General features: G+C 38.8%; 1 protein-coding gene across 4 annotated transcripts; it reads left to right on the top strand.

Moving 5' to 3' along the window:
• Window positions 1-535: 535 nt before the first annotated feature.
• On the top strand, window positions 536-26,203 carry LOC141443396 (low density lipoprotein receptor adapter protein 1-B). Of its 4 annotated transcripts, none has more exons than XM_074108645.1 (6): window positions 536-585; window positions 8,228-8,356; window positions 17,818-17,920; window positions 18,754-18,997; window positions 22,519-22,604; window positions 24,003-26,203. In XM_074108645.1, exons 2-6 carry the CDS (start codon window positions 8,303-8,305, stop codon window positions 24,095-24,097), a joined length of 582 nt encoding a protein of 193 aa, XP_073964746.1. In that variant the 5' UTR covers window positions 536-585; window positions 8,228-8,302; the 3' UTR covers window positions 24,098-26,203. The 4 variants fall into 4 exon arrangements, with proteins under 4 accessions (XP_073964746.1, XP_073964748.1, XP_073964745.1 ...); XM_074108647.1 differs by lacking the exon at window positions 536-585 and adding an exon at window positions 619-849; XM_074108644.1 differs by lacking the exon at window positions 536-585 and adding an exon at window positions 4,882-5,040.
• Window positions 26,204-26,324: the final 121 nt, after the last annotated feature.

Below are 26,324 nucleotides of genomic sequence, written 5' to 3'. Positions count from 1 at the left end.
GGGGATTCCCAAAAAATGGCTTAGTAAAAAATGTAGTAAGTATGTAGTAAAAAAGCAGTGGTGGCCTAAAAGCCGTGGTGGCCTAGTGGTTTGACCTATCGCCTCTGAAGCAGAGGGCCGCGGGTTCAAACCCCGGCTCGCACCTCTGAGTTTAACGAAATTCATGTGCGGAATTACATATGAAATTTACCACGAGCTTTGCGGTGAAGGAAAACATCGTGAGGAAACCTGCGCGAACCTGCGAAGCGATTCAATGGTGCGTGCGAAGTTCCCAATCCGCACTGGGCCCGCGTGGGAGCTATGGCCCAAGCCCTCTTGTTCTGAGAGGAGGCCTGTGCCCAGCAGTGGGACGTATATAGGCTGGGATGATGATGATTGTGTTATACACATGTTCGGCTGTCAAAACTTTTGGGACGACAGCTGATGTTGACATCTCCGCGTTGTGCAAGTGATGTTAATTAATGTTAATTAATGTTAATTAAATGGTAATTGGCCGCTCTCTAGCGGAGGTCAACAGTCAAATCGTCGCAGGCGCAAAGCGCGGTCTTACTTTTCGTCGCATTCTATAGAGTACTATTAAATATTGTAAGTTGGTAACGCAACTAGTGGCCTACTCGCGCCCCTTGTGTCCCAATCCCGTTTCAATTTTCGCCCTCGCAACCGTGGCAGTTCCCAAAGCTCGCACAGTGTCACACAAGAACTCACCTCTTATTCGAGCTCTATCGAATCTTAATACGCTTCTCGCATCGGCGCCAGATTGTGATATCTTTGCTAGTAGCTGGAAGAATTTATGTAGCGAGTGTATGAGGTTCTGTGAGGCGAAGGATGACCGTCCGTCTTCACTTAATTGTTTGTAAATGTTAATCATGTGTTGTGCTTGTTAATATTTTATGAATTTCACAGTGCTTTGGCTTGTCTGTAATGCTGTGTACTTATTTCATTAAATAAATAAATTAATGTTGCGAAGTAGAGTAGCCTTACTGTCGTCACGCATCACCTACGCTCCACAATACGCTCACACGCACACGTTTTGAACAGGTGTGCACACACACTGATGCATGTCCAGCTACAGGATGTTCAGAAACTGACCGATTATTGTTATAAAATTGAGATACTTGAAAAGTGTTTTATGTGACAATTGCGGCAAATGCAGCGCTGCGCGCTGTAGCTCAATTACACCCCTCCTTTATTAAATCTTATAATATATAAAAATGAATCCCTATTTCCCTTGGTCACGGCATCACGCGTGAACGGCTGGACCGTTTTCGCTAATTCTTTTTTTAATTGTGTTTGCTATTGTCAAATAAACGAATACGAATTCTGCAAGGATGGAGTCGCGGGTAACGGCTACTGTATTATAACAAAAATCATTTATATAACTTATATGTACCTAGTATTAGCTTTTGCCCAGGATTTAATTTGCCAAGAATTTGTTTATCGCTATCGCATGGGAACTATGCAATTGTCGGAGATTAAAACCGGTTCGGAAAATCCTCCCTTGTGAAGAACTCGTCAAGCGACTCAACGAGGTAAAAAACGATAAAAGATTTTTTGTTAGGCAATTCACATTTCAAATCAAATAATAATTTTCTGTTAGGGAAAAACTTATTGACCTAGTCATAAATTATGTAAGTATGTATAATACAATACAATAACTCTTTATTGAACACCAACGCATAGTATGGAGTACACAAAAACACAGGTCGTCCCCTTACAACCAGAATCGCTTATCTGCATGAAATGTAGTTTCGAGAAAAACGCATTTAAAGGTTTGCATGCTCTAAAAACCTATAAAAGCTAGTTATACTAAAAACGTCTCTGTGTTTCTATTTAGATAATTTATTCCTTAATAGGATAGGGCTATGTTATTTACTCTATACTCGCGCCGAGTAGGTTAAAATAGGGCTTTTCTTCAAAAGGTACTGCAGATAAGCGATTTTGCCTGTAGACACGTTTTTTTTTATCTTCTAAACTAGCAAGTTTACGCAGATATATTGGATAAACTATCATTTTAAGTCCATAATTGAAGCATTTTTCGCCGAATACAGTGTTAGAATGCTTACATGTTTTATACAATTTAAGTTTTTAGTTAAGTCTCAGCGCAAATAAGAGGTATTGGCTGTAAACAAATCGGAATTTACCTCTTAAGCGCGCTTAAAAGTGCAAAATATTTCTAAGATGTTTTGACTCTAGGCTTTTTTTCTGTTTTTCTATCTTATATGCAATGTAGCATTATTCTGTTTTGTTTTTATCATTCAAAGACATATAACTTGTATTTTTCGAAAGAGTTCCATCAATCTATTTCAACAAATAGGTACCAAATAGCCCAAAAATATAAATAAATGAAAACTAGCGAGCTAAAGTCTTAAATATAGTAGTATATTTCTAGTATATGTGAGATATATTACGTTATTCCTTTAATATCATATGTGCTGCTTAATACATTTAATTATGGAACTTTTGATTACATGCATACAACAAAAAACATATTTTATTCAAACATTTTAATAAAAAGGCACTTAGCGTCTCAAGGCTCAAAGTAACCACTGAAACAGTCATGAAAAAAGAACCGTAATGGTAATAACCATCAGTCTTCTTCATCAAAACGATAACGAGCATGGATATTCAGGTTTTGATGAACTAAATAGAAAAACATAGGTATAACCAGATCCAGCAGACCGTCGAACTGAACCGCGAGTGTCATTTAGATACCTACTATTTACTACTTCGTATCGTAGGTACGTCGTATCATTGAATAGCTTATCACGGCATAAAACATTTACGTTGTCACACATTTTCATTGTTCTTGGCTTAATATTTGTATAGGTAATATTTTTATCAATTACGACATGTCGTCTGACTTTTTGAGTTTTGATACCAGGCCTGTAACTTTGCAAACCAACCGTCGAACAAGACACAGAAAATCGAATCCAAACTCTGTTGAACCTCTTTCAGTAGAGGAATTTAAACTACCTGCATTAAAAAGCTATACACTAATCCACTGCCAATAAGCGCAGCTAAAAAAATAAAGATTTAATGACTTTTTACAAAAAAAAATGTTATACCGGAGATTCACCATGGCTGGTTGCACTGGCCTGTGATGAAGACGTTATTGAGCGTGTGCCGGACGTAGTCACAGCTGAGACAAGCAGTGATGAAAAATAACCTTAATGGTAATAATCATCAGTCTTCTTCTTCATCACTGCTTGTCTTAGCTGTGGCTACTCAAACCAGCCATGGATAATTAATATTACCTAAGCCAAGAATAATGAAAATGTGTGACTACGTAAATGTTTTATGCCGTGATAAGCTTTTCATTGATACGACGTACCTACGATACGAAGTAGTAAATAAGTAGGTTATCTAAATGACAATCACGGTTCATTTTGACGGTCTGTTGGATCTGGTTATATGTTTTTCTATAGCCGCGTATCCATTAGAGCAGCCTCAGGCCGAGCACCGCGAGCCGAGCCATATTTTGTCGGTTTTTGACCGTGCTCAAAGGAGCCTCAGTCTGAGCCGTGCCTTTGGCAGCGTCTCCACTTGCGCGGCCTCGGAGCGAGGCAGCCGCTCGGCCCGAGGCTGCCTCTAGTAGATACGCGGCTTATTTAGTTCATCGAAACCTGAATATCCATGCTCCTTATCGTCACCTGAAAGAAAAACACTGTTAAATTACGGCAAGTGAATCGCTGTTATACATAGATCTGTTCACTCACGAAGGCGCGCCCCTCCACAGCGAATTATTAATGTACACGAGAAAACCTCTTAAGTACTTACACATTGTCTTAGTCTTAGTGTGCGTGACTGACGGTACGCTTGCGACTGAAGCCACGAGGACAAGTTCGAGCTACGCACACATAGACTTGTCGTACGGATACGTTTAGGTACAATTACAATTATAGAATGTGGAGGGGCAGACTTTCGTTAGTGAACAGATCTATAATTACCTAAATAAGTTTTTAAAAATTATTTTATGAATCGTGCTTTCAAGCGTGTACGAACCGACTAAGCTAGCCTACACAAAGTGCACACTACTTTACAATACAGCGCGAAACGTCTAAGCGATACTTAAGCGATTTTGGCTGTAGCGCTTCTTATGGTCGAAGCAAACATTGTTACAAGCAATATCGCCTATATTATATTTAGTTTGTTTTCGCTGTTGCAATAATTGCAATATAAAGTAATGCTCAACAAGCGAAACCTACTAACATTATTTTAGCACTTTTAGGCAGTACTCAAATTGCATTTTTATTGAAATCTTAACATTCCAAAATCTCTTGTTTGACATTAAAATATTTTTGCTGTTGTAAAATAAAAAAAAATGCTGTTTAACCAACGCGTAGTTGTTTTTGGCTGTTGATTTTCTTAAAAATCGGCTTTAAGTGAGCTTAAGAAAAACGTAACTCGGTATTAGAGTATCGTACAGTAAAACGGGTTTCAACAGCATGTAGATCTTGGAAAGTACATTCTAACGATATATTTAACTCAGTTTTGCCCAAAAGTGACTTTAAGCGATTCTGGTCGTAAGGGGACGAGGTATATAAAATAAATAGTATGTAAATGAATTTCCAAAATGTGCCACAACAATAAGAAACATCCTGTATAATCTTATCACTACTCGACTAAAACATATACGTAATCGGCAAAATTATCAACGCGCTTAAAACTACACACCCTAACCTTATTCCAAAGAAATACAGTCCAATTTCAAACAACGGAACAGCATTCTTTACTTCGCTCAATAAATCCTTAACCAATATAACATGATCCGTGCCCCTCCCTTCTTTTCATACAAATAGAGGAACATCAGAAGGATTTTTATTGAATTGGGCAGCTCAAGTTACGCTGGTGTTTTATCGTTCCGATTTTGAAAATTGAGGTTCGTATTCACATTCGTACTGCGAAGTGAGGTGGACGTTCACGTGCTTTCTTTTGTTTTTAATTTTTTACTTTTTTTTGCGGTTACGTTTAGTTGCCAGTGTTTAGGATTAGTCTGTGGTTTGTGTTTTTTTTTTGTGGACCGGATTGAACCTCGAATTTGTGAGTATTTTTAGTTTCAAGTTTTAAAAGTAAGAATTCGTAAGTAAATAAATGATTTTCATTTATTGTCGCTTGCAATTTTAATGCAAAGATATGTAAATTACATAAATATTTTTAATTGTTATGGCGATTAAATGGAAAATTGTTTTTTTTTTGCGATGCACAGATAATTTAAATGCATTAAACGAGTATTTTATGTTGAAAAGAAAAAGCATTGGCTAGATTGTAAATGGCTCTACACATAGATTTATTCTATAGAAGCAAATCGTATGGGATCCGACCAATATTATGTGATTAGTTGAAATCAACCTTATACTAATATCCAACAAAGGATGTGGTTAATGGTTGGGCAAGCAGAAGATCATGGGTTCGAGCCCCGGTTCATACCTACTACCATGAGCTTTTCGGTTAAGGAAAACATCGTGAAGAAATCTGCATAATATCTGTCCGCGTGGGAATAACAACTCAAGCCCTCTCAGAAGCAGAGGAGGCCTATACCTAGTAATAGGGAAGTACATAGACAATCAAACAGAATTCAATATGCTTTTATACGAAGATCTTATTGAAACTACAATTTAAAAAGCAAAACATTGCAAAATTTACATTTTCAAGTTCATCATAATAATGCCTACCGACTTCAAAAAAACTTAGCAAAAAAATCATGTTTTTTTTTGACAATCATCATCATCATCGCAGCCTATATACGTCCCACTGCTGGGCACAGGCCTCCTCTCAGAACAAGAGGGCTTGGGCCGTAGTTCCCACGCGGGCCCAGTGCGGATTGGGAACTTCACACGCACCATTGAATTGCTTCGCAGGTTTGTGCAGGTTTCCTCACGATGTTTTTCCTTCACCGCAAAGCTCGTGGTAAATTTGAAATGTAATTCCGCACATGAATTTCGAAAAACTCAGTGGTGCGAGCCGGGGTTTGAACCCACGACCCTCTGCTTGAGAGGCGATAGGTCAAACCACCAGGCCACCACGGCTTTAAAATGACATTATAATCGATCCATCGGTTTGGAAGCTAAGATGCCACATTCATTCTGTTTCGATGGTTACAAATAGTTATGGAACAAAAACCTTTAGATAATATTATTATTACGTATAACCTATCATTTCTTTATAAAGCTGTAATTTACCAAACCTACTAATACAAAAGGTGTGTTATCTGCCTTATCACCTTATCAAAATGATAACATCAGTGTCACTGTGATAAAGCTGTGATATGATTCATTTGCCATCGTAACAGAGTACATGTTTGCTTGGCCTTCGTGAAAATAGTCGCTATGTATTTTATGATATCGCTCGCAAAATCGAATTTACATTATTTTATATATTATAGTAAGTTAAGTTAAGTAATTATCAATTTTACGAAAACAATGAAAATATCAACTAAAGATCTTGCCGTATGCTATCACCTATCACTAAGTTAAACAAAACGGTTAACACATACACATAAGGATTTTTTTCACATATAAGAAGAAGAAGAAGATTGATTTATTTGCCAAAATTAACAATACAGGACTGTCACACACTATACACACATACACGCTATACTGTCACATATACATCTTAAATAAATAAGACTGTATAATTTTACATTTATAACATCAGAAAAAATAATACAGGCAGTTTTTTGGAAACTCATTTGCTGGATTTGATTCCTGGTTCAGACAGGGAATTGTTCAAAATATTTGAATGCAATTTAAATTGTTATCTAATTCAAAATGAAGTCTTCTTTCAGTAAAATTGGGGGGGGGGGAGGTTACAATCCAACTTTAAGGATAGCCCATGTATGGTTAAAATTATAAACTGTACACATTTATTTTTAAGTTGGTCAGTACTTAAAATATGTGTAGTAACAATATTTATGAAGACATATGACTAACAAAGACATAGTGAATAACATAGTGTTGACTCAAGTGGCTATATGTCAGTATGGTTCTACGAAATGTATTAATAACTCATAAAAATATTTTTCGTAATGTTTTAAATAACTTTAAAAAAGATATTGTTGTATATTTTAAACTAGCCATCCACCCTGGCGGGTGCGTATATAGTCGCATAATTTTTGAAAGTCATAAGTCATAATATACGTTTCATTCATTCGTTCACTGACTCTCACTTTCTCTGCGGGATAGAATCAGAAACGATGATATGAGTAGTCTACCGACATAGCCCAAAGAGTTGCGAAACTGAAGTGGCATTGCTCGCAGAACTGATGGCTGATGGGGTCAGAAGGTTCTCGAATGGCGTCCGCGGACCGGGAGACGAGGTGTCGGTAGGCCTCCAACAAGATGAAGTGACGACCTGGTTAAGATCGCGGGATCGCGGTGGATACGGAAAGCACAAGACCGGTCTGAGTGGAGAGCCTTGGGGGAGGCCATGTCCAGCAGTGGACGTCTTTCGGCTGACATGATGATGACTTACTCCAGATTGCTATCGCGACATTTTTTGAGACACAAAATGTTACTTTCGTTTGCTCATGCATGTCACTTTTGGTTGTTTATTGGCCCGTTTTGAGAAGGGTCTGTGTTTAGGGGAAGTAACAGGTGGGGGACCGTTACTTAACAGGTGCGTGGACGCACAATCATACGCAATACGCAAATTTTTTTCGAAAAAACACAATGTTATAATGATTGGTTATTTGGAGTCTTTTTGTATTTTTATTTCAACTCCAAATTTGTTACTTTTACGGGTATCCCGTGAAACCATATCGAAAATACAAACTGAGACATGGATGCACAGAAAAACCAGAAAAAGAGACCAGCGCTGGGAATCGAACCCAGGTCCTCAGCAATCCGTGCTGCATGCTATACCCCTACACCACCACTGGGCAAGAGTACTGACACAAATTTGTTTGTTTCTCATTTAGTCACTTAAGCAGCGACATCTATGTTTTAGCCCTTAGCGCTAGAAACTTTCAACACTCCATCGGAACTAACTCTTTTTCTGGTTTTTCTGTGCATCTAAGTTTCAGTTTGTATTTTCGATATGGATTTTACGGGATGACCGTAAAAGTAACAAAATTTGGAGTTGAAATAAAAAAAAGACTCCAAAAACCAATCTTACTTGACAAAAGATAAATACGTTACGATTCCAATATTTTCTACATTGTTTTGGATTTTTTTACGACACAAGCCTATTGTTACTCTGTAATCTTCGAAGTTACGTTTCTTTATTCCAGGTACAAAATTATGGATTTTCGGATAGACTTAACTACGTGAATATATCGAGGGACAATTAACAATCTGACGACAAAATGGCGGAAAATGAAGGCCCAGTGGTAGTCGACGACCTGCCCATCTCATTCCAGGTATGTTTGTTTTTTATGTATATTTAGGTATACAACATAGAGGAAACATCATAAAATATGACACAATTCACTTATCTATTACCAAACTACATGTAAATAATTAAAGAAAGAATTAAATAAATACATATATTCACAACACAACAATAGACTATGGCCCAAGCCCTCTTGTGCTGAGAGGAGGCCTGTGCCCAGCAGTGGGACGTATATAGGCTGGGATGATGATGACAACAATAGACAACACTACACAAGACACAGCAATAATAATAAGTAGGATATTATAGATAGGTAGTAATTGAATATAAATAGGTAAATAAAAAGGCAGTGCCAAATAGCTCAACTCAAAGGTCGACTGGCAGAGATCCCTTCAGGGATAAGTGCGCCTTTGTACTTAGTACTTTTGTGTCCTTTTCGTATTTCCTTTTTATACAAAAAAGAGTTTAAACAAACAAAGAAATTCGTTAAATTTATTTGCAAGGAGGAGGAATAATAATTTATTCGCAATCATTTATCAGTATGAGTACAGTCTTGCATTGTCGTTCATATCTACTTACATAATACCGATGTATACCAAATTTCAAGTCAATCCAACCACTGGAAGTGGATCAATATGAACGTGCAAGATTTGATACAAAAAAACAAACAAACAGGGCAAGTTATGTGTGGTTATATAAAAACTTGTTAAATCTGTTGATAGGTCCGGGTTCTACGCTCCAAAATTCAGGGTTTGTATGATTCTTGTGTTGCCTGGTTTTAGGAATAACAACTCTAGTAAAGGGTAGTAATAATAGAAATCATTTGCTTTATTAAGACGTGCATGGGCGGTGGTGTGGTCTTTGAATTAATAATTAAAACAATTACAATCGATTTTAAAAGTAATTATAATTACGCTGCGTAATCAATCAAACGTTATCAAATAAATAATCTTTTTATAGCTACTAGCAGGAAATCCGTCATTTTTTATCTTCCACTATCGTATGTTTAACTGTGGGAATTTTTCGAATTAAAATTGGAATAAAATTTCTGGAAGAAATTGTGAAAAGGATTTTGATTTCAAGTATATAAGACAATGAGATTTTACCCGTGGCTTCGCCCGGGTGGAATTTGGGTGTCGCGCGCTGTTACCTCGGGAACTGTGCATTTTTCCGGGATAAAAAGTAGCCTATCTCACTCTCTGGCTCATAAACTATCACTAACCAAAAATCACGTCGATCCTGCGTTCCGTTTCGACGTTAAAGACGACAAACACACACACACTTTCGCATTATACTATTAATATAGATAAGACCTCGTCTATTCCTTCTAGCATTGCCATACAATTTACATATGCAACTAGAGATCTATGGGGGAGTGGGGAAGGGGGGGTTAATGCCCAACAGTAGGTAGACTTCCTACGGCTGATATAACGATGATTAATTAAATTAAATTGAATTTATTTGCATTAAGCGTAGGATTCAATTTGCATAGTTTCCAGCTATGTCAGTGACTTTAGTTCTTCGACGAACCGTATTCCGGATTCTATCGCGCAAAGAAACTCCAAGCATAGCTCTCTCCATATCTCAATGGGCAATGGGCAGACCACATCGCTCGAAGAACAGATAACCGTTGGGGGAGAAAAGTCCTCGAGTGGCGAACGAACCGGAAGACGAAGCGTTGGCAGGCCTCCCACCAGGTGGACTGACGACATCGTGAGAGTGGCGGGAAACCGGTGGATGCAAGTTGCGTGTTGTCGTTCATTGTGGCTTTCTAAGGGGGAGGCCTTTGACCAGCAGTGGACGTCTTCCGGCTGATGATGATGATGACGCGTGGGATTACATTGATGTTAGTTATTAGTATTATAGAACACACACTTAGCTATTTTAAAGCATGCAAAATGTATCGTCCTTAAACTAAATGTGAAGCTAAAAAAATAATTTGATTAAATATTATTGTTATGTTCTAAAACATTTGTCTCTTAACCATTTTATTAATTATTTTCTAAATTTTGTTAATGTCGTGGTTTGTCTAATAATTATTAACGGTATCTGATTATATACCTATTTTAATTGACATTGCGTAACGATTTCTGCTATACAGCGCGCTTTTTAGTGTTGGCTTGGCTAGTTTTGCAAAATCTCCTTTTTTTTATTCGACTAGATGGCAAACGAGCAAGTGGGTCTCCTGATGGTAAGAGATCACCACCGCCCATAAACATCTGCAACACCAGGGGTATTGTAGATGCATTGCCAACCTAGAGGCCTAAGATGGAATACCTCAAGTGCCAGTAATTTCACCGGCTGTCTTACTCTCCACGCCGATACACAACAGTGCAAGCACTGCTGCGTCACGGTAGGATTAGCGAGAAAGATGGTTCTGGTCTGGTGTCTGGATGGATCTTTGGTCCTGAGCCTAGGATTCACTAATACTTTATTATAAAACTACTAGCTTTTGCCCGCGGCTTCGCCCGCGTGGTATTCGGTTATCGCGCGCTGTTCCCTCGAGAACTGTGCAATTTTCCGAGATAAAAAGTAGCCTATGTCACTCTCGGGCCCATAAACTATCTCTATGCCAAAAATCACGTCGATCCGTCGCTCCGTTACGGCATGAAAGATGGACAAACACACAAACATACAAACACACTTTCGCATTTATAATATTAGTCTCTATCTACATGCAAAACCAAACAAATCCACTAAAATAATTCCAAAGCGGTTCCGCTCTGCATGCTGATTGGCTAACACCTGAACCGGTCACGGCGCATGCGTGCAATTAACCATACATACACTTACATTCATACATAGTGATGAGTAGTTTTGCGATAAGCTGTGACGTCATACCTACTGAATGAACGAAGGAATACATTTTACCTATGCTTTTATACAACTCCAAGCGTTTCATTATACACCATGTGACTTCCATAAGAACATATTATAGGTACGAGTATTATAAAGGCTGAAAGCTTATGCCCTAATGAACGTAAATTAGTATTAAATGATATTGTAACGGATAAATCACGTCTTGTAGCCCGAAACATGTCGAGCTAAACTCGGTTTAAGACGTGAGTTATCCGTTACAATATCATTTAATATGAGTGAGTCTCACGGTAGTTTCATGTTCGTAAACTACTTCAACTTTGCCCTCTGGCCCCAACATTGCCTGATTTGATTTAGAGTCGATAACTTAGCACTCTCATAGGTTTTAAACTTTTATCTACAAGGGAATTATTATTACGGAGGGATAAAAGTTTCAAAACCTAAAGGGTGCTGAGTTATCGACTCTAAATCGAATCAGGCAATGTTGGGGCCAGAGGGCAAAGTTGAAGCAGTTTACGGTAAATTAGTATTTGAAGTTAAAAAAAAAATTTTTTTCATACAAATGGATTCGGCACGCAATGTATCGATAACAAAGCTAACAGCTGACACTAAAGGGCAACACACACAGAAAGCGTGCGCGGGTCGGGTCGTGTCCGCCGCGTGAGCCGCGCGGTTCGTTGTATTCACACAGAGAGCGGGTCGGACCCGCGACGGGCCCGCGGCGGCTATCAATGTTGCCAGTTTAGTGACTTAGTCCCTAGAAGTGACGACTTTTGCTTAAATCTTAGCGACCGCAAAAATGTTTTGACGACAGAAATGGTTTAGTAACTGGCGACTTTTGGAGTACAAATTAAAACAGTTCTAGAACCAATAATAGATACGACATTTTTGTCAACTCGACACAGAATTATACAGTGCCGCGAGATATATGTGGAAAACGACAAACGCGCTTGCGCACCAAGGTCAAACTTTATTTACTTACTTAATTAAATCCAATTTATGTAATGATGGGCGATGGATGAAATTTTTAAAAGTGGCTGTTTTTTTTTTATACACAGGAATAAGCTTATACTAGTCAATGGAAAAAATAACAGATTTTTCTGTAGTACCTACCAATTAATTAAAAAAAAAAAAAAAATATATTCTCGCCTAAATGAACTAGCTACTGCGCATGAATACGGTTTTTAGGGTTCCGTAGCCAAAATGGCAAAAACGGAACCCTTATAGTTTCGCCATGTCTGTCTGTCTGTCAGTCTGTCTGTCCGTCCGCGGCTTTGCTCAGGGACTATCAATGCTTCAAAGCTGTAATTTTACATAGATATGTATACTTATTATGAAAACTATCCCAACAAAATGGTACAATGAAAAATTAAAAAAAATTTTTTTTGGGTACCTCCCATAGAAAAAAAACCCTTACTTTAGTAAGGGTTTTTATTTCTCATCCAACCCTATAGTGTAGGGTCTTTTAAATTAAAAGCATTAGGGGGTTACTAAGACGATTTTTCGATTCAGTATTTTTTTTGCGAAATATTCAAATTTAAAGTAAACATTTTCATTAAAAACGAGTTTTAGGGGTTTTTAACTTAAGCTTTAGGGATAAATATTTTGAGAGTTGGTAACACTGCGCTCGGCTCGCGCTGTTTGTGACGACGGGCGACGGGCGCGGGCCCGCGCACGACCCGCGCCCGCGCCCGCGTTCTGTGTGAAGGCGTCCATATACCGCCATGCAAATACGCCCGTCGCGGGCCGCGCACGACCCGCGCCCGCTCTCTGTGTGTGTTGCCCTTAAGGGGCTGTTTCACCATTCATTGATTAGTGTTAACTGATGAATTCGAAAAGACGGAGACGGCATCACATAATCGGCATAACACTAATCAATGGATGGTGAAAAAGCCCCTAAACATTTAATTTTGCTGCCTCTGGAACGTGGAATAAATGTTAGCGTTACATGTTGCTCGAGAAAATTAAAAAAAAAAAATAACACTCCATTAGTAAAGGTAATTGTTTTTCGATAAAACGGTTTTCAGTGGTTAAAGCTATCGTTAATTAAAATTTATATTATTATGGATGTCACACGTTGTATACCGAATAAATCATCATCATCATCATGTCAGCCGAAAGACGTCCACTGCTGGACATAGGCCTCCCCCAAGGCTCTCCACTCAGACCGGTCTTGTGCTTTTCGCCTCCACCGCGATCCCGCGATCTTAACCAGGTCGTCGCTCCATCTTGTACCGAATAAATAAATAAAAAATAATTTATTCCTATTTAAAAAAACAAAAGCCAGTACCTGTTCCACAGAGTGAAAATTAATTCTACGAGTTATTCCAGCGTTTCAACGGTCTCATTTTTCAGGACACTTTTCTGTAATTACCAAATATTCTGATACAGTTTTTTAGGTATCTGAGAAATATAGGAACTCTAGCAAATAATCGAAAAGGACATAAGAACGTCGCCAAGGGGGGCAGGGAGGGGCAGCGGTTTAATGAGGGCTATCGTTTTTTGTCTCACTAGATGGCGCACTGTTGCGTGAGGTTTTTAAGTATGGCTTTCAAAGTCTGTTATTACGGGCGTGAAAACAAAGTTTAGATTAAAATCATATTTAATACACCTTAAAACCGTACCATAAAAATATCGAGCATGCCAGTGTTGCATAGTCCCCGTTTTGTTCGGAAAAAATGGAGGACAAAGGTTTCCGAAAGACAAAACTGTCTCAAAACACAGACATTCATTGCCCCGGAACGCATATTTGCCATAATTAATTTCAGATATTGCAAAATATTCACAAAATTATTCTAATTATAAATAAACCCGCGTAGCTCACCTAAAAACTATGAGATTTGACATTTCGGAGACCTCACGCTACACTAGCGCCTCTAGTGGCGAATTCATACGCGATAGCCCTCATTAAGACGTGAAGAAGTAACAAACAAAGAGACGTACAAACTATCACATTTATTATATTAGTGGAATACTATTGCATTGCCTTTAACAATAACAATTACTCACATGGGAAATACGGCTCAATTTAAAATACCGTATATCCGTGGCCTGTATGACGTCACTTCCTGCCTTTACAATATGGCGGCTGTGCTCCACTTAGCATTTTATAGCGCAGCTATACTTTGTTCCATATGAACAATCATCATCATCTCAGCCGTAGGACGTCCATTGTTGGACATAGGCCTCCCCCATAGACCTCCAGTTGCTTCGGTTTGAAGCGGCCTGCATCCAAAGTGAACCCCCGGCTTTAACCAGGTCATCCGTCCATCCTGGACTACCAGTTAGCCCAGGGTTCAGAGAACTTGACTACGAAGCTTGAGGCTATCCGGCCGGGGCAGATATTTGTATGAAAAATACGAATGTTTGTTCTCGAAACTTGGGTGTTTAATATGTATTTAAGTATGTATCTATCTATGTTTGTTTATCCATTGGCGAGTATCCATAGTACAAGCTTTGCTTAAGATTGTTTTTTTGGAATCTTTTTGTATTTTTTATTTCAATTCCAAATTTTTACTTTTACGGTCATCCCGTAAAATCTAAATTGATAGAGCACAGAAAAACCAGAAAAATAAGACCAGCACTGGGAATCGAGCCCAGGTCCTCAGCATTCCGTGCCACGTGCTATACCGCTATACCGCAGTGCTGGTCTTATTTTTCTGGTTTTTCTGTGCATCTATATTTCAGTTTGTATTTTCAATTTAAGCTTTGCTTAGTTAGGGACTAGGTCAGTTGGTATAAATTGTCCCATGATATTTATATATCTCGTTGGTGGACGTCCTATGCTGCGCTTGCCGATCCGCGGTCTCCATTCGAGAGCTTTTCGTTCCAACGGCCATCTTTTCTCTTCTTCATCTTTTCTGCTCAAGTCTCCCTAAACCGTCTGTATATAAAAGGTGTATCATTTAGATCGGTCAGTATGGGAAAGTCTGAAACTATACGACATACGAAAATTTCTTCTTAGGAACCATGACATCGATTTTAGTAACAAGAAAAACTGCATTCATACATTAAATAACCCCTTCTTCTTCGCAGTCGGGTAAAAACTGGCACTCAGGCCGTTAATCGAACCCGGAAGTTTTGAAAAATAAAACTTAGAGGTACATTATTAAAAATATATTTTTTTTTTTATATTGTTGTAGTTTAGTTTTTATTTCCAGAACAATACAGGTCCAACTATAAAAAAGGTATATTAGGTAGGTACAATAAAATTAAATAAACTAAAACTATAATAAATCTAAAAATGGACCCTGCGGCATGGTACCAAAGATGCTGGCAGCATTTCCCCGCTGGATCGCAAGACTGATGCGTTGAGCGAGGAAACTGCCAGCTCTCCGGTCTCCTGTGGTATCTCTGAGTCTCTTTGATAGATCTTTGAAGAGACTCAGAGCGCCAGGGCCCCACGGACCAAGGGTCTCGACGCCGAAAGGTACAAAATCATATTCGGCACCGAAACCACTGTATTTTCCTGCTTTGGCAGTTTCTGTCATTTCTGCTGCTGCTGCTGCCCTTAATATATATTACAATGCATTTTATTCATTCTAGATATCGTGTTTCAAAGTAACGTTTATTACTTACTTATGACCTACACTACCGATATTCAAATAAAAATAAATTATGTTTTGTTTTTCAAAACGACCGGGTTGGATTCCCGAACTGAGTACATGTTTTTTTAATTTGTGAATAATTATAAATAATAATTTATTAAAAAAAACTCGAATTTTTAACTTAAGAACTAAAACATACGCGAAACTTTTTCCCACGCACGACTAAATTATGGAACCAGCTTCCTGGGACAGTATTTCCGGAGCGGTACAACATAGGGATCTTTAAAAAACGAGTCTATCAGTCTCTCAAAAGGCCGGCAACGCACCTGTGATAACCCTCGTGTTGACAGATGGGCGGTATGCTCGTTTGCCCCCTCGTAAATAAAAATAAATAAATTGATCTAAGGAACTATAGAACAGATCTTCGTATGTCTTATAGTTTCAGACTTTCCCATACTGACTGATCTAAATGAGCCACCCTGTATATTTACTAATCAAGTGTGCTATGTCTGAGAGCTCACCATCATCATCATCCCAGCCTATATACGTCCCACTGCAGGGCGCAGGCCTCCTCTCGGAATGAGAGGGCTTGGGCAGTAGTTCCCACGCGGGCCCAGTGCGGATTGGGAACTTCACACACACCGTTGAATTGCTTCGCAGGTTTGTTGTGCAGGTTTCCTCACGATGTTTTCCTTGACCGTAAAGCTCGTGGTAAATTTCAAATGTAATTCCGCACATGAATTTCGAAAAACTCAGAGGTGCGAGCCGGGGTTTGAACCCAGGATCCTCTGCTTGAGTGGCCATAGGTCAAACCATGCGGCCACCACGGCTCCAGCCGGTCGGTCTGAGAGCTAATCTTCACAATATTCGCAACCACTAAACGCGATTGTGGTCAAACGCAAGCCTGTTTTGCATAAACAACAATATTTTCGCCTCGCCCTGCAAATGCAGTCGGAATTCACGCTGCATACAGAATGTATACCGTTACACGGACAAAAGAAAGTGTGGACGATGACAGTCCCGTTTAGGGGAACCTAATGATGTATAAAGCAGTAATAACATTAATTGGTATGGGTTTCACTAACCTCAATTTGTTGTCCTATTTGTACAGTCACCAGCACCAATATCTGACACAACAAGCGTGCATAAATATCTGATACGACTCTATTTCTAGGGCCGGAAGGACGTGCCAGATATTTTTGCACGCTCAACTGTGGCAGATATTAATGCTGGTGACTGTACACTAAGAAGCGCTTAAGAAGTATGTTAGGTGTGAAATTGAGTGACAGAATTAGAAATAGTGCGATAAGGGAACGCTGTGGTGTAAATGAAGGTATAGTCACACGGATTGAGAAAGGGATGCTTGGATAGTTTAGGCATGTTGAGAGAATTAATGAAAACAGATTGACTAAGCAGATCTATAAGACGAGCGTGAATGGGAACGGTGGGAGAGGAAGGCCTAGACGAACGTACCACGATCAAATCGGGGACGTTCTGAAGAAAGGTCGGGTCAGGAGTACTCTAAACCGACTTGCATGCATGAAAAGATTGATGAATGTAGAGGAAGCGAGAGTTGTATGCCAGAATCGTAGCAAGTGGAAGGATGTAGTCTCTGCCTACCCCGTTGGGAAAGAGGCGTGATTTTATGTATGTATGTATGTATTTGTACACTCGAACCAACTGAATCATGACCAACTTGGAACCTTTTCGTATAAAAAGTCACAGTGACATCGCATTGCTTGGTGGGTCAGGAAACAAATGGTTCTATTGTACAGCCACCTGCATTAATATCTGCAATAGCGGAGCGTGCAAAAATATCCGACTTGTCCTACCGACTGTAGAAATAGAGTCTTGTCAGATATTGGTGCTGTTGACTGTACGGGCATAATATGTTCGCGAAGTTGGGGCTGCTAAACAAAGACACAAACACACAGACCCGATGGTATAATGCAATGCAACCGAATTTATAGGTAGAGTCATTCACGATGACCCGTGCCGTGGTTCTTATTACAATGTCTAATTTTGACAAAATCACGCGTTCGTGAATGGCACAAGCTATAGAAGCAAGTCCTTTTTTGAAGTCCGTAAAAAATCACGACTTATGATTCGTTTCTTTGGATTCCAGGTCAAGTACCTGGGGCAGAGCGATGCTCGAGGACTGTGGGGCATCAAGCACACAAGGAAACCAGTGGACCTGATGGTGGCCGCTGCCAAAGCACTGCCTCCAGGTGAGAAATGGCCATCATATCAGCCGTAGAGAGTCCACTGTTGGACATAGACCAAGACCAATGCTCAGTTGCTTCGGTTGGCCATGAACCCGTGGCTTAACAGGGCGTCCGTCCATAATGCAATATGTTTTTGTACATTTTTAATTGTTATTTAATATAGTAAGTAGTAGCTGATGCCCGCGACTCTGTCCACGTAGAATTCGTTTATCGCTGATTCCCGCGGAAACTATGCAATTTTTCGGGATAAAAACTATTCTATGTCGTTCCCCGGGACTAGAACTATCTGTACACCAAATTTGATCTAAATTGGTTCAGTGGTTTAGACGTGATGAGGTTACAAACAAACAAAGAGGCTTATAAACTTTCGCATTTGTACTATTTGTGAGAAGTAGGTACCTAGTCGTAGACAAAATATTGTATGCATCGTTGTAACTTATACAATATTGCATACAATATTATGGAGACTTCTCCTTACGATGTTCGCTGCGCTCACATCGTAACCCACGCTACTCGCCTTTTTTGACCATTCATAAATAACTGTTACAAAATACTATAAAAAAGATGTAATCAACCCAAAAAAAAAAATTAAACTATTGTAATTAAGATTGTTTTTTTTTTGGAATCTTTTTGTATTTTTTATTTCAATCCCAAATTTTTACTTTTACGGTCATCCCGTAAAACCTAAATTGAAAATACAAACTGAAATATAGATGCACAGAAAAACCAGAAAAATAAGACCATCACTGGGAATCGAACCCAGGTCCTCGGTATTCCGTACCGCGTGCTATACCGCTACACCACTGATGGTCAACACCACATTCATTATTTTACAGGGCAAATATTACCGATAGTAAAGTTAGTAATATCCGTCGACGGGGTTCATCTTGAGACAATGCACCACAGCTCGAAGCGAAGCGACTTCGAGCACATGTCGGTCTTCTTCAACATAGAGTCCATCTCCTACGGGGTCCAAGACCTGGTCTACACGAGGGTATTCTCCATGATAATAGTGAAGGATAACGCAGATGTTAAAGGACTGAATCCGTTCGAGTGCCACGGTTTTGTTTGTGAGTCTAGGTGAGTGTATACCTAACCTACTCTTAAATATACTATACTTGGAAGGTTTAAGTAATTAAGTAACTACATAAATGTAAACCAAATGTAAACTAATGTAAACTTCAGCTGCCTGTTTTTTTTTATATTTTATTTGACTGGATGGCAAACGAGCAAGTGCGTCTCCTGATGGTAAGAGATCACCACCGCCCATAGACACCTGCAACACCAGGGGGATTGCAGATGCGTTGCCAACCTAGAGGCCTAAGATGGGATGCCTCAAGTGCCAGTAATTTCACCGGCTGTCTTGCTCTCCACGCCGAAACACAACAGTGCAAGCACTGCTGCTTCACGGCAGGATTAGCGAGCAAGATGGTGGTAGCAATCCGGGCGGACCTTGCACAAGGTCCTACCACCTGTAAAATTTGGCATACTTATTGAAGAATTTTAGTCATCCATCATTGTAATAGGTCTGTAAAAGACTAATGTATTTCTAAACAGCAATGTGAATGTATTTTATGCTATATTATGTTCATCCCAGCCCATATACGTCCCACTGCTGGGCACAGGCCTCCTCTCAGAACAAGAGGGCTTGGGCCATAGTTCCCACGCGGGCCCAGTGCGGATTGGGAACTTCGCACGCACCATTGAATCGCTTCGCAGGCTTGTGCAGGTTTCCTCACGATGTTTTCCTTCACCGCAAAGCTCGTGGTAAATTTCAAATGTAATTCCGCACATGAATTTCGAAAAACTCAGAGGTGCGAGCCGGGGTTCGAACCCACGATCCTCTGCTTGAGTTGAGGCCACCACGGCTTTTTTATACCTACGGCTATATTATGTTATTTGGTACAATAGAAAAGTAATATTTTTTTTAAATAAAATCAATGTTTAGGACACCTAATAATTGACGATGTTTTTCTACATTTAATTAATTGAGTATTTCTCAAAAAGTTGTCCCGTCGGAAAATTGACAAGAAATCAGTTTGTCAAGAAATTATTAACACTAAGGTCGAGATCATAAAACATAAACTGCATAAAACATCCAAAAAATTTTGACGTCAGGAAAACGTCACGAAATCTTATGAGGCAAAAATCGTAATTTTGTAACTAGATCTAAATTTTCTGTTGTATCCAACAACAAAGATTGTCTGACTTTTTATCACCTTTACCACAAGGTTTTTCTAAACACAATATTACTTATTTTTTGTGTTAGACATCTGAAAATAGACAACTTTTTCAGAAATAGTCACTCACCTAAATCTTTAAAGTATAGTCAAAAGATAATAAGGGCTGCCTGAGTTAAATCGATAACATAAAATCAAATAAATTTACATCACGTTTTTTACATACATACATACATATAATCACGCCTCTTTCCCGTAGGGATAGGCAAAGACCACTTCTTTCCACTTGCTACGATCCTTACATACTTGTTTCGCTTCGTCCACTTTCATTATTCCCTTCATACATGCTCTTCGGTTTAGGGTACTCTTGACCTGGCCTTTTTTCAAGGCGTCCCTGATTTAGTCTCGAAACGTCCGCCTAGGTCTCCCCCTTCCAACACTTTCATTCACACTCGCTTCATACATTTTTTTCGTCAATCGTTCTTCATTCATTCTCTCGACATGGCCAAACCATCTCAGCATACTTTTCTCAATTTTTGTCACTACATCTTCTTACAGACCACAACGTTTCCTTATCTCACTATTTCTTATCCTGTTTCTTGTCCTCAGTTTACATTTTTTAACACCGTAAATTCTACATTTGAAGGAAAATCTCTTTAGAAAAATGACGAAATCTATCAAAAGAGGCAAAAATTTGTTGAAATCTCTATTTTGGCTATTTCCTTGCGACAAATACATCATAATAAACCAAGCAATAGCGCTTGCGTAAAACCATTTCACATTCACACGGCTACATCATAACACTTATAACTTACCTAAATACCTACTTATGTACTAAAACTAGCTTTGTTAAATCTTATCTTTATAGTGTTATCATTTTGCCATGAATATAGTTTTGCAACGTTTTTATATAGGAGATAAAAATGCCACCGTGAGAAGCATATGGCCTGAATTTGGGAAGCTATTGCGAAATGTCGTCCGATTTCCCAATGCGATAACGTTATCTAACATAGATTGTTTGGGTGAATCATGCGAAAGCATTCTATCATCGTCATGCAGCCTTGGGACGTCCATTGTTGGGCATAGGCCTCCCCCATAGACCTCCAGTTGCTTCGGTTTGAAGCGGCCTGCATCCACCCTGAACCCGCGGCTTTAACCAGGCCATCGTCCATCTCGTTGGTTATCGTTTATTGCATGACCATTGGTATATAAAATAGATATTCGTGCTTTGGTGTGTCCTTTCGTGTACCATTTTCATGGTCGTACAATATTTAAAAAATAAAAATAAATTATGTAATGTACCTATTACAAAATGATATAAAACAAAATTAAAAATTGAATCAATCAAATTAAATTAAATAGAACACAGTCATTAAATAAAGTTACAAACCAAATAAATAAAACAAAATCAATTAAATTACATTAGATATAGACAAAAATAAAAAAGTAAACTCAACAAAAAAATGATTTTTCGTATACGCTCACTATACAACTCACTTTTTGTCACTATTTAAATGTAAGTATGCTTAATTAGCACTACCTGTCATCTTGTAATAATTAGCTTTATGATAATTTATTTATTTACTTGTTGCTGTTTATCTCACTGCCTATATTTATTTTAGACGTATATTATAGTCAGTTCTCAATTTATTAGATTGTTCATATAAATTTCAGATATTCTTTAACTGTATAAAAACATTTAGTCAAAAGCCATTTCTTCAATTTGATTTTGAACACTTGTCCATTCAAAATTTTTTTGTTTGATTCATCTGGAAGACTGTTAAACAACTTTATTGACATATTAGCGTTAGGTTTGTAAATATCTGAACGACAACGGTGGACGTCCTGCGCTGCGCTTGCCGATCCGCGGTCCCCATTCTTGAACTTCTCGGCCCAAATGGCCATCTGTTCTCCATACCAACTACATGGCCTGCCCATTGCCACTTCAACGAGCTAATTCGCTTGGCTATGTCGGTGACCCTTGTTCTTCTACGTATCTCCTCATTTCTGATTCGATCCCGTAGAGAAACCTAAGCATAGCTCTCTCCATAGCGCACTGAGTAACTCTCAGTCTATTTATAAGGCCTATCGTAAATTGTATGTCTTAGGGGCTGTTTCACCATCCATTGATTAGTGTTAAGTGACGGTTAAATGTGATGCCGTCTCTATTTATTTTGTTCGAATAGACGGAGACGGCATCACATTTAACCGTCACTTAACACTAATCAATGGATGGTGAAACAGCCCCTTAGTCTCGCTTAAATTGGTGAAGAAACCATCATGAGGCCACGTGGGAACTATAGCCCAACACCTCTCGTTATGCAGCAGCCTCTCAGCAGCCTCTCAGCCTTTCAGCAGTGGGACGTTATAGATATAAGCCAAGGCAAAACAATGTTCACGTGTATATTTCTCTATTTACAGGAACGCAGCAAGACGACTAACATATGCCTTGGCGGCTGCCTTCCAAGATTACTCGAGGAGAGTGAAGGAAATGCAGACAACGCCAGGTAAGATCTTTCTTAAAACGAACTATCAGGAATAAAATAAAGTTGTAAAATCCTCGCTATCCAACCATAGCGAGGATTTATACCGGTCTCATCATCATCATCATCATCCCACAGCAGTCCACTGCTGGACATAGGCCTCTTACATGGCGCGCCATAGAGGTGAGACGTACTAGGCAAAACGCGGACTGAGTCTTGCGAGTACGCGTCCACAAAATTGACTAGATCCAAAGACTAGGCCACGCCACGAGTATCTACGAGTACTTAACTCAATTGACTCATGCGTAATCATAATGATTCCCGTAAATGCGCTCCCGTAATTGCGTATACACCGTAATAGTTTTAGTAGTTTTACGAATATCGAACTACCGAATTCCACGTCACAGTTCAGTCTTCACACTTCGTATTTTTTTAATTTTAACTTATATTAAATAACGACTAAAAACTTCCCTTCATACTTAAACAGGCTTAGGATTGTCAGCAATTTATATAACATTTTCATTTATAAAGTGTACATAAATGCTAGTTTTCAAGTTGGCGGAACGTTGTCAGCCGCCGTACTCCTAAATACTCGTACGCTAAAAGAATCGCGGGCGGGAACGCGTACTCACGCGTCCAAGCCAAAACCTATTCCAGTAAATACGTCTCACCTCTAGCGCGCCACAACGCACTGTCTTCAGCCCCTCGCATCCATCCGCCTCCAGCGAACCTCTTAAGGTCATCCGTCCACCGTGCCTCAGGACGCCCTATACTACGTTTTCCCGTCCGTCGTCTCCATTCGAGGACTCGTCTACTCCACTGTTTACCGGTCTACTTTGTATGAATAAAAGTCAAATTCTTGTGTGTTTATATTTTGGGGATCTCAGAAAGGAGTCTAATATCGGCGAATTTTAGGATTTTTGAGGTACGCAAAAGGAAAAACGGAACCCTTCTAAGATCACTTTGTTGTCCGTAAGCCAAGACAAGGTCAAGACCCTTTCATCAAGATGAAATTAATATCAAATATTCAGGTCTTGAAGAGGCGAAAATAATCAAACTTCTAAGCAATCAAATCACAAAATACCATCCAACAAAGTTGGTAAATTGGAGTTGGAGAATTGCCACTTCAAAGTTCAATATCTCAAAAACGGCGCCGATTTTGATAAAACATGTCTAAGAATCATTGCTAGAAAACCTGCTTTCAAATAAAAAAACACATTCAAATTGGTTTACCTGTTTAAGAGCCAGACACACATAGCAGTCAAACTTATAACACCCCTCTTTTGCGTCGGGGGTTAAAAAAAGATCTTAGGAATGGGAATCTATGCTACCTATCTACTCGTATATATGCTAATCATTGCTAACGGAAGTCAAGCCGCGGGCAAAAGCTAGTTATTAATAAAACAATTTGTTTGCTTCCAGAACTAGACGACAGGCCCCCTAGCCTGAAAAAAAGGTTTGCCATCGACTTGCGGACGCCAGAAGAAATCGAAGCCGACTTAGAGACTGAAGCTTAACTTCACTGTACTTTTAAAACGTTTCTTACAACTACCCTAAATTCAGCCTTTATAGCTGAGTTACTTTGGTCGACAGGTCCCGCCTGCGGGGTGCGGTAGATTTCTGTAACGCATGTCATAGGATAAGGTTTAATTACTCGTCCAAGCTGCTTAATTTGGGATATTGGACAACATTAACCTGAAGTAAAGCAAAGCCAACGAGACGAGATTCATCTTTGTCTGATACGTTATTATTAGTATTTGGTTCCTTTTCTATCTTGTGACATAATTTATCTCTTCTCGTTGGTATTTTAGGTGGGTGGAGACCAAAAAGTTCGTTCATGTTAAATTTTTGTTAGCTATACAAAAGAAGTGACTGGAATAAGTTCCGTTGTGAAACGAAAATTAACCATACGATAAGGAATAAACACGGAAAGGGTGAGCTATACTTATGTAATGAGGGCTATCGCGAATGAATTTGCCGCTAGAGGCGCTAGTGTAGCGTGAGGTCTCCGAAATGTCAAATCTCATAGGTTTTGGGTGAGCTACGCGGGTTTATTTATAATTAGGATCATTTTGTGAATATTTTGCAATATCTGAAATTAATTATGGCAAATATGCGTTCCGGGGCAATGAATGTCTGTGTTTTGAGACAGTTTTGTCTTTCGGAAACCTTTTTCCTCCCTTTTTTCCGAACAAAACAGGGACTATGCAACACTGTGGCATGCTCGATATTTTTATGGTACGGTTTTAAGGTGTATTAAATATGATTTTAATCTAAACTTTGTTTTCACGCCCGTAATAACAGACTTTGAAAGCCATACTTAAAAACCTCACGCAACAGTGCGCCATCTAGTGAGACAAAAAACGATAGCCCTCATTGCTGTCATATGTAGATACACCCTGAAAATAAATATTTAGACGAAACAAAACTCCACTCATTATGATTTAACTAAAATACCCATCCGTTGTAAAATGAGTATTGACTAAGCTTTTCAGTTTTTCAATATTTTCTATTTGCGTTTAATATTCACTTATAGATAGAGAAAGATCATGAGACAACTAGCATTAAATGGCAGGGTATGTCCATGTTATGTAAACTTTCAAAACTTCTCACCCTTTTCGAGCTCTGATTTTATAATCATTAATATATTATTACTATAATATTTATTTACTATAAAAGATGTTTATTATAAACGAGTGTGCTATTGAATGGAAAATCAAGTTTAAGGCTACCTGCAATATTACAGCTATGAAGGAAATTTGAGATTAGACAGAGAAAGAAAAACTAGCGTGTGACGTCACACGCAAATGGCGCCATACCTACCGCATACAGAAAAACGTTTTAGAAAGAGACAATAATAAAGATTTCTCATTAAATCGCTATAAGTACAATAAATCCATATTTTCATAGTAATGTATTTATAGGATATGGCGAATCAAGGAGTTGCTAAATACTGTATCAAAAAATTATATATGAAATGCTGGAAAACAGTTACCGTAAACTGCTTCAACTTTGCCCTCTGGCCCCAACATTGCCTGATTCGATTTAGAGTCTATAACTTAGCACCCTTTAGGTTTTTAAACTTTTATCCCCCCGTAATAAAAATTCCCGTGTAGATAAAAGTTTAAAACCTATAAGAGTTATCGATTCAAAATCAAATAAGGCAATGTTGGGGCCAGAGGGCAAAGTTGAAGCAGTTTACGGTACATGTGTTTAATCAAAATACAAAAGTCATCTGTTGAATTATTCCTGATTAATTCTAAGGCACGCGGCAGTTTGTTTTACCATAAGTCAAAATATTGTATTGAGGGTTTTCACAGAGGTGAAATATCGCTAGATGGCGTTAGTATCGGGAAGTCCGTTTGACGTTACAGTCTTGCTTGCGATTGGCTCGTTTAGTTGTAACCAATCACAAAAATGACGCAAATGTCAAAGCTGTCAAACGGAGCGATACTAGCGGCAAATAGGCTGTCACAGAAACTTTTTTTTTACAGAGGCTAAGATATTGCATACCAAAACACTTCATTGTGATTTAGCATAATATTAAATAAGATTCATGTTGTTACATTATTATCTCTAAAGATGAAATAAATAGACGTATGTGCAAAAGTCTTTCTTTTTTTTAATATTAATTGTTAATTGTTGTTGTTTTTAGTTTTTTTTTTATTCGAATGGATGGCAAACGAGCAATGGGTCTCCTGATGGTAACAGATTACCACCGCGCATTAACATCTGCAACACCAG

The sequence above is a fragment of the Choristoneura fumiferana genome, chromosome 27 (assembly GCF_025370935.1).
Source record: "Choristoneura fumiferana chromosome 27, NRCan_CFum_1, whole genome shotgun sequence".
NCBI classification, from domain to species: domain Eukaryota; kingdom Metazoa; phylum Arthropoda; class Insecta; order Lepidoptera; family Tortricidae; genus Choristoneura; species Choristoneura fumiferana.
Note: the sequence above shows the minus strand (reverse complement) of the source record. Positions and strands in the feature narration are given on the sequence as shown.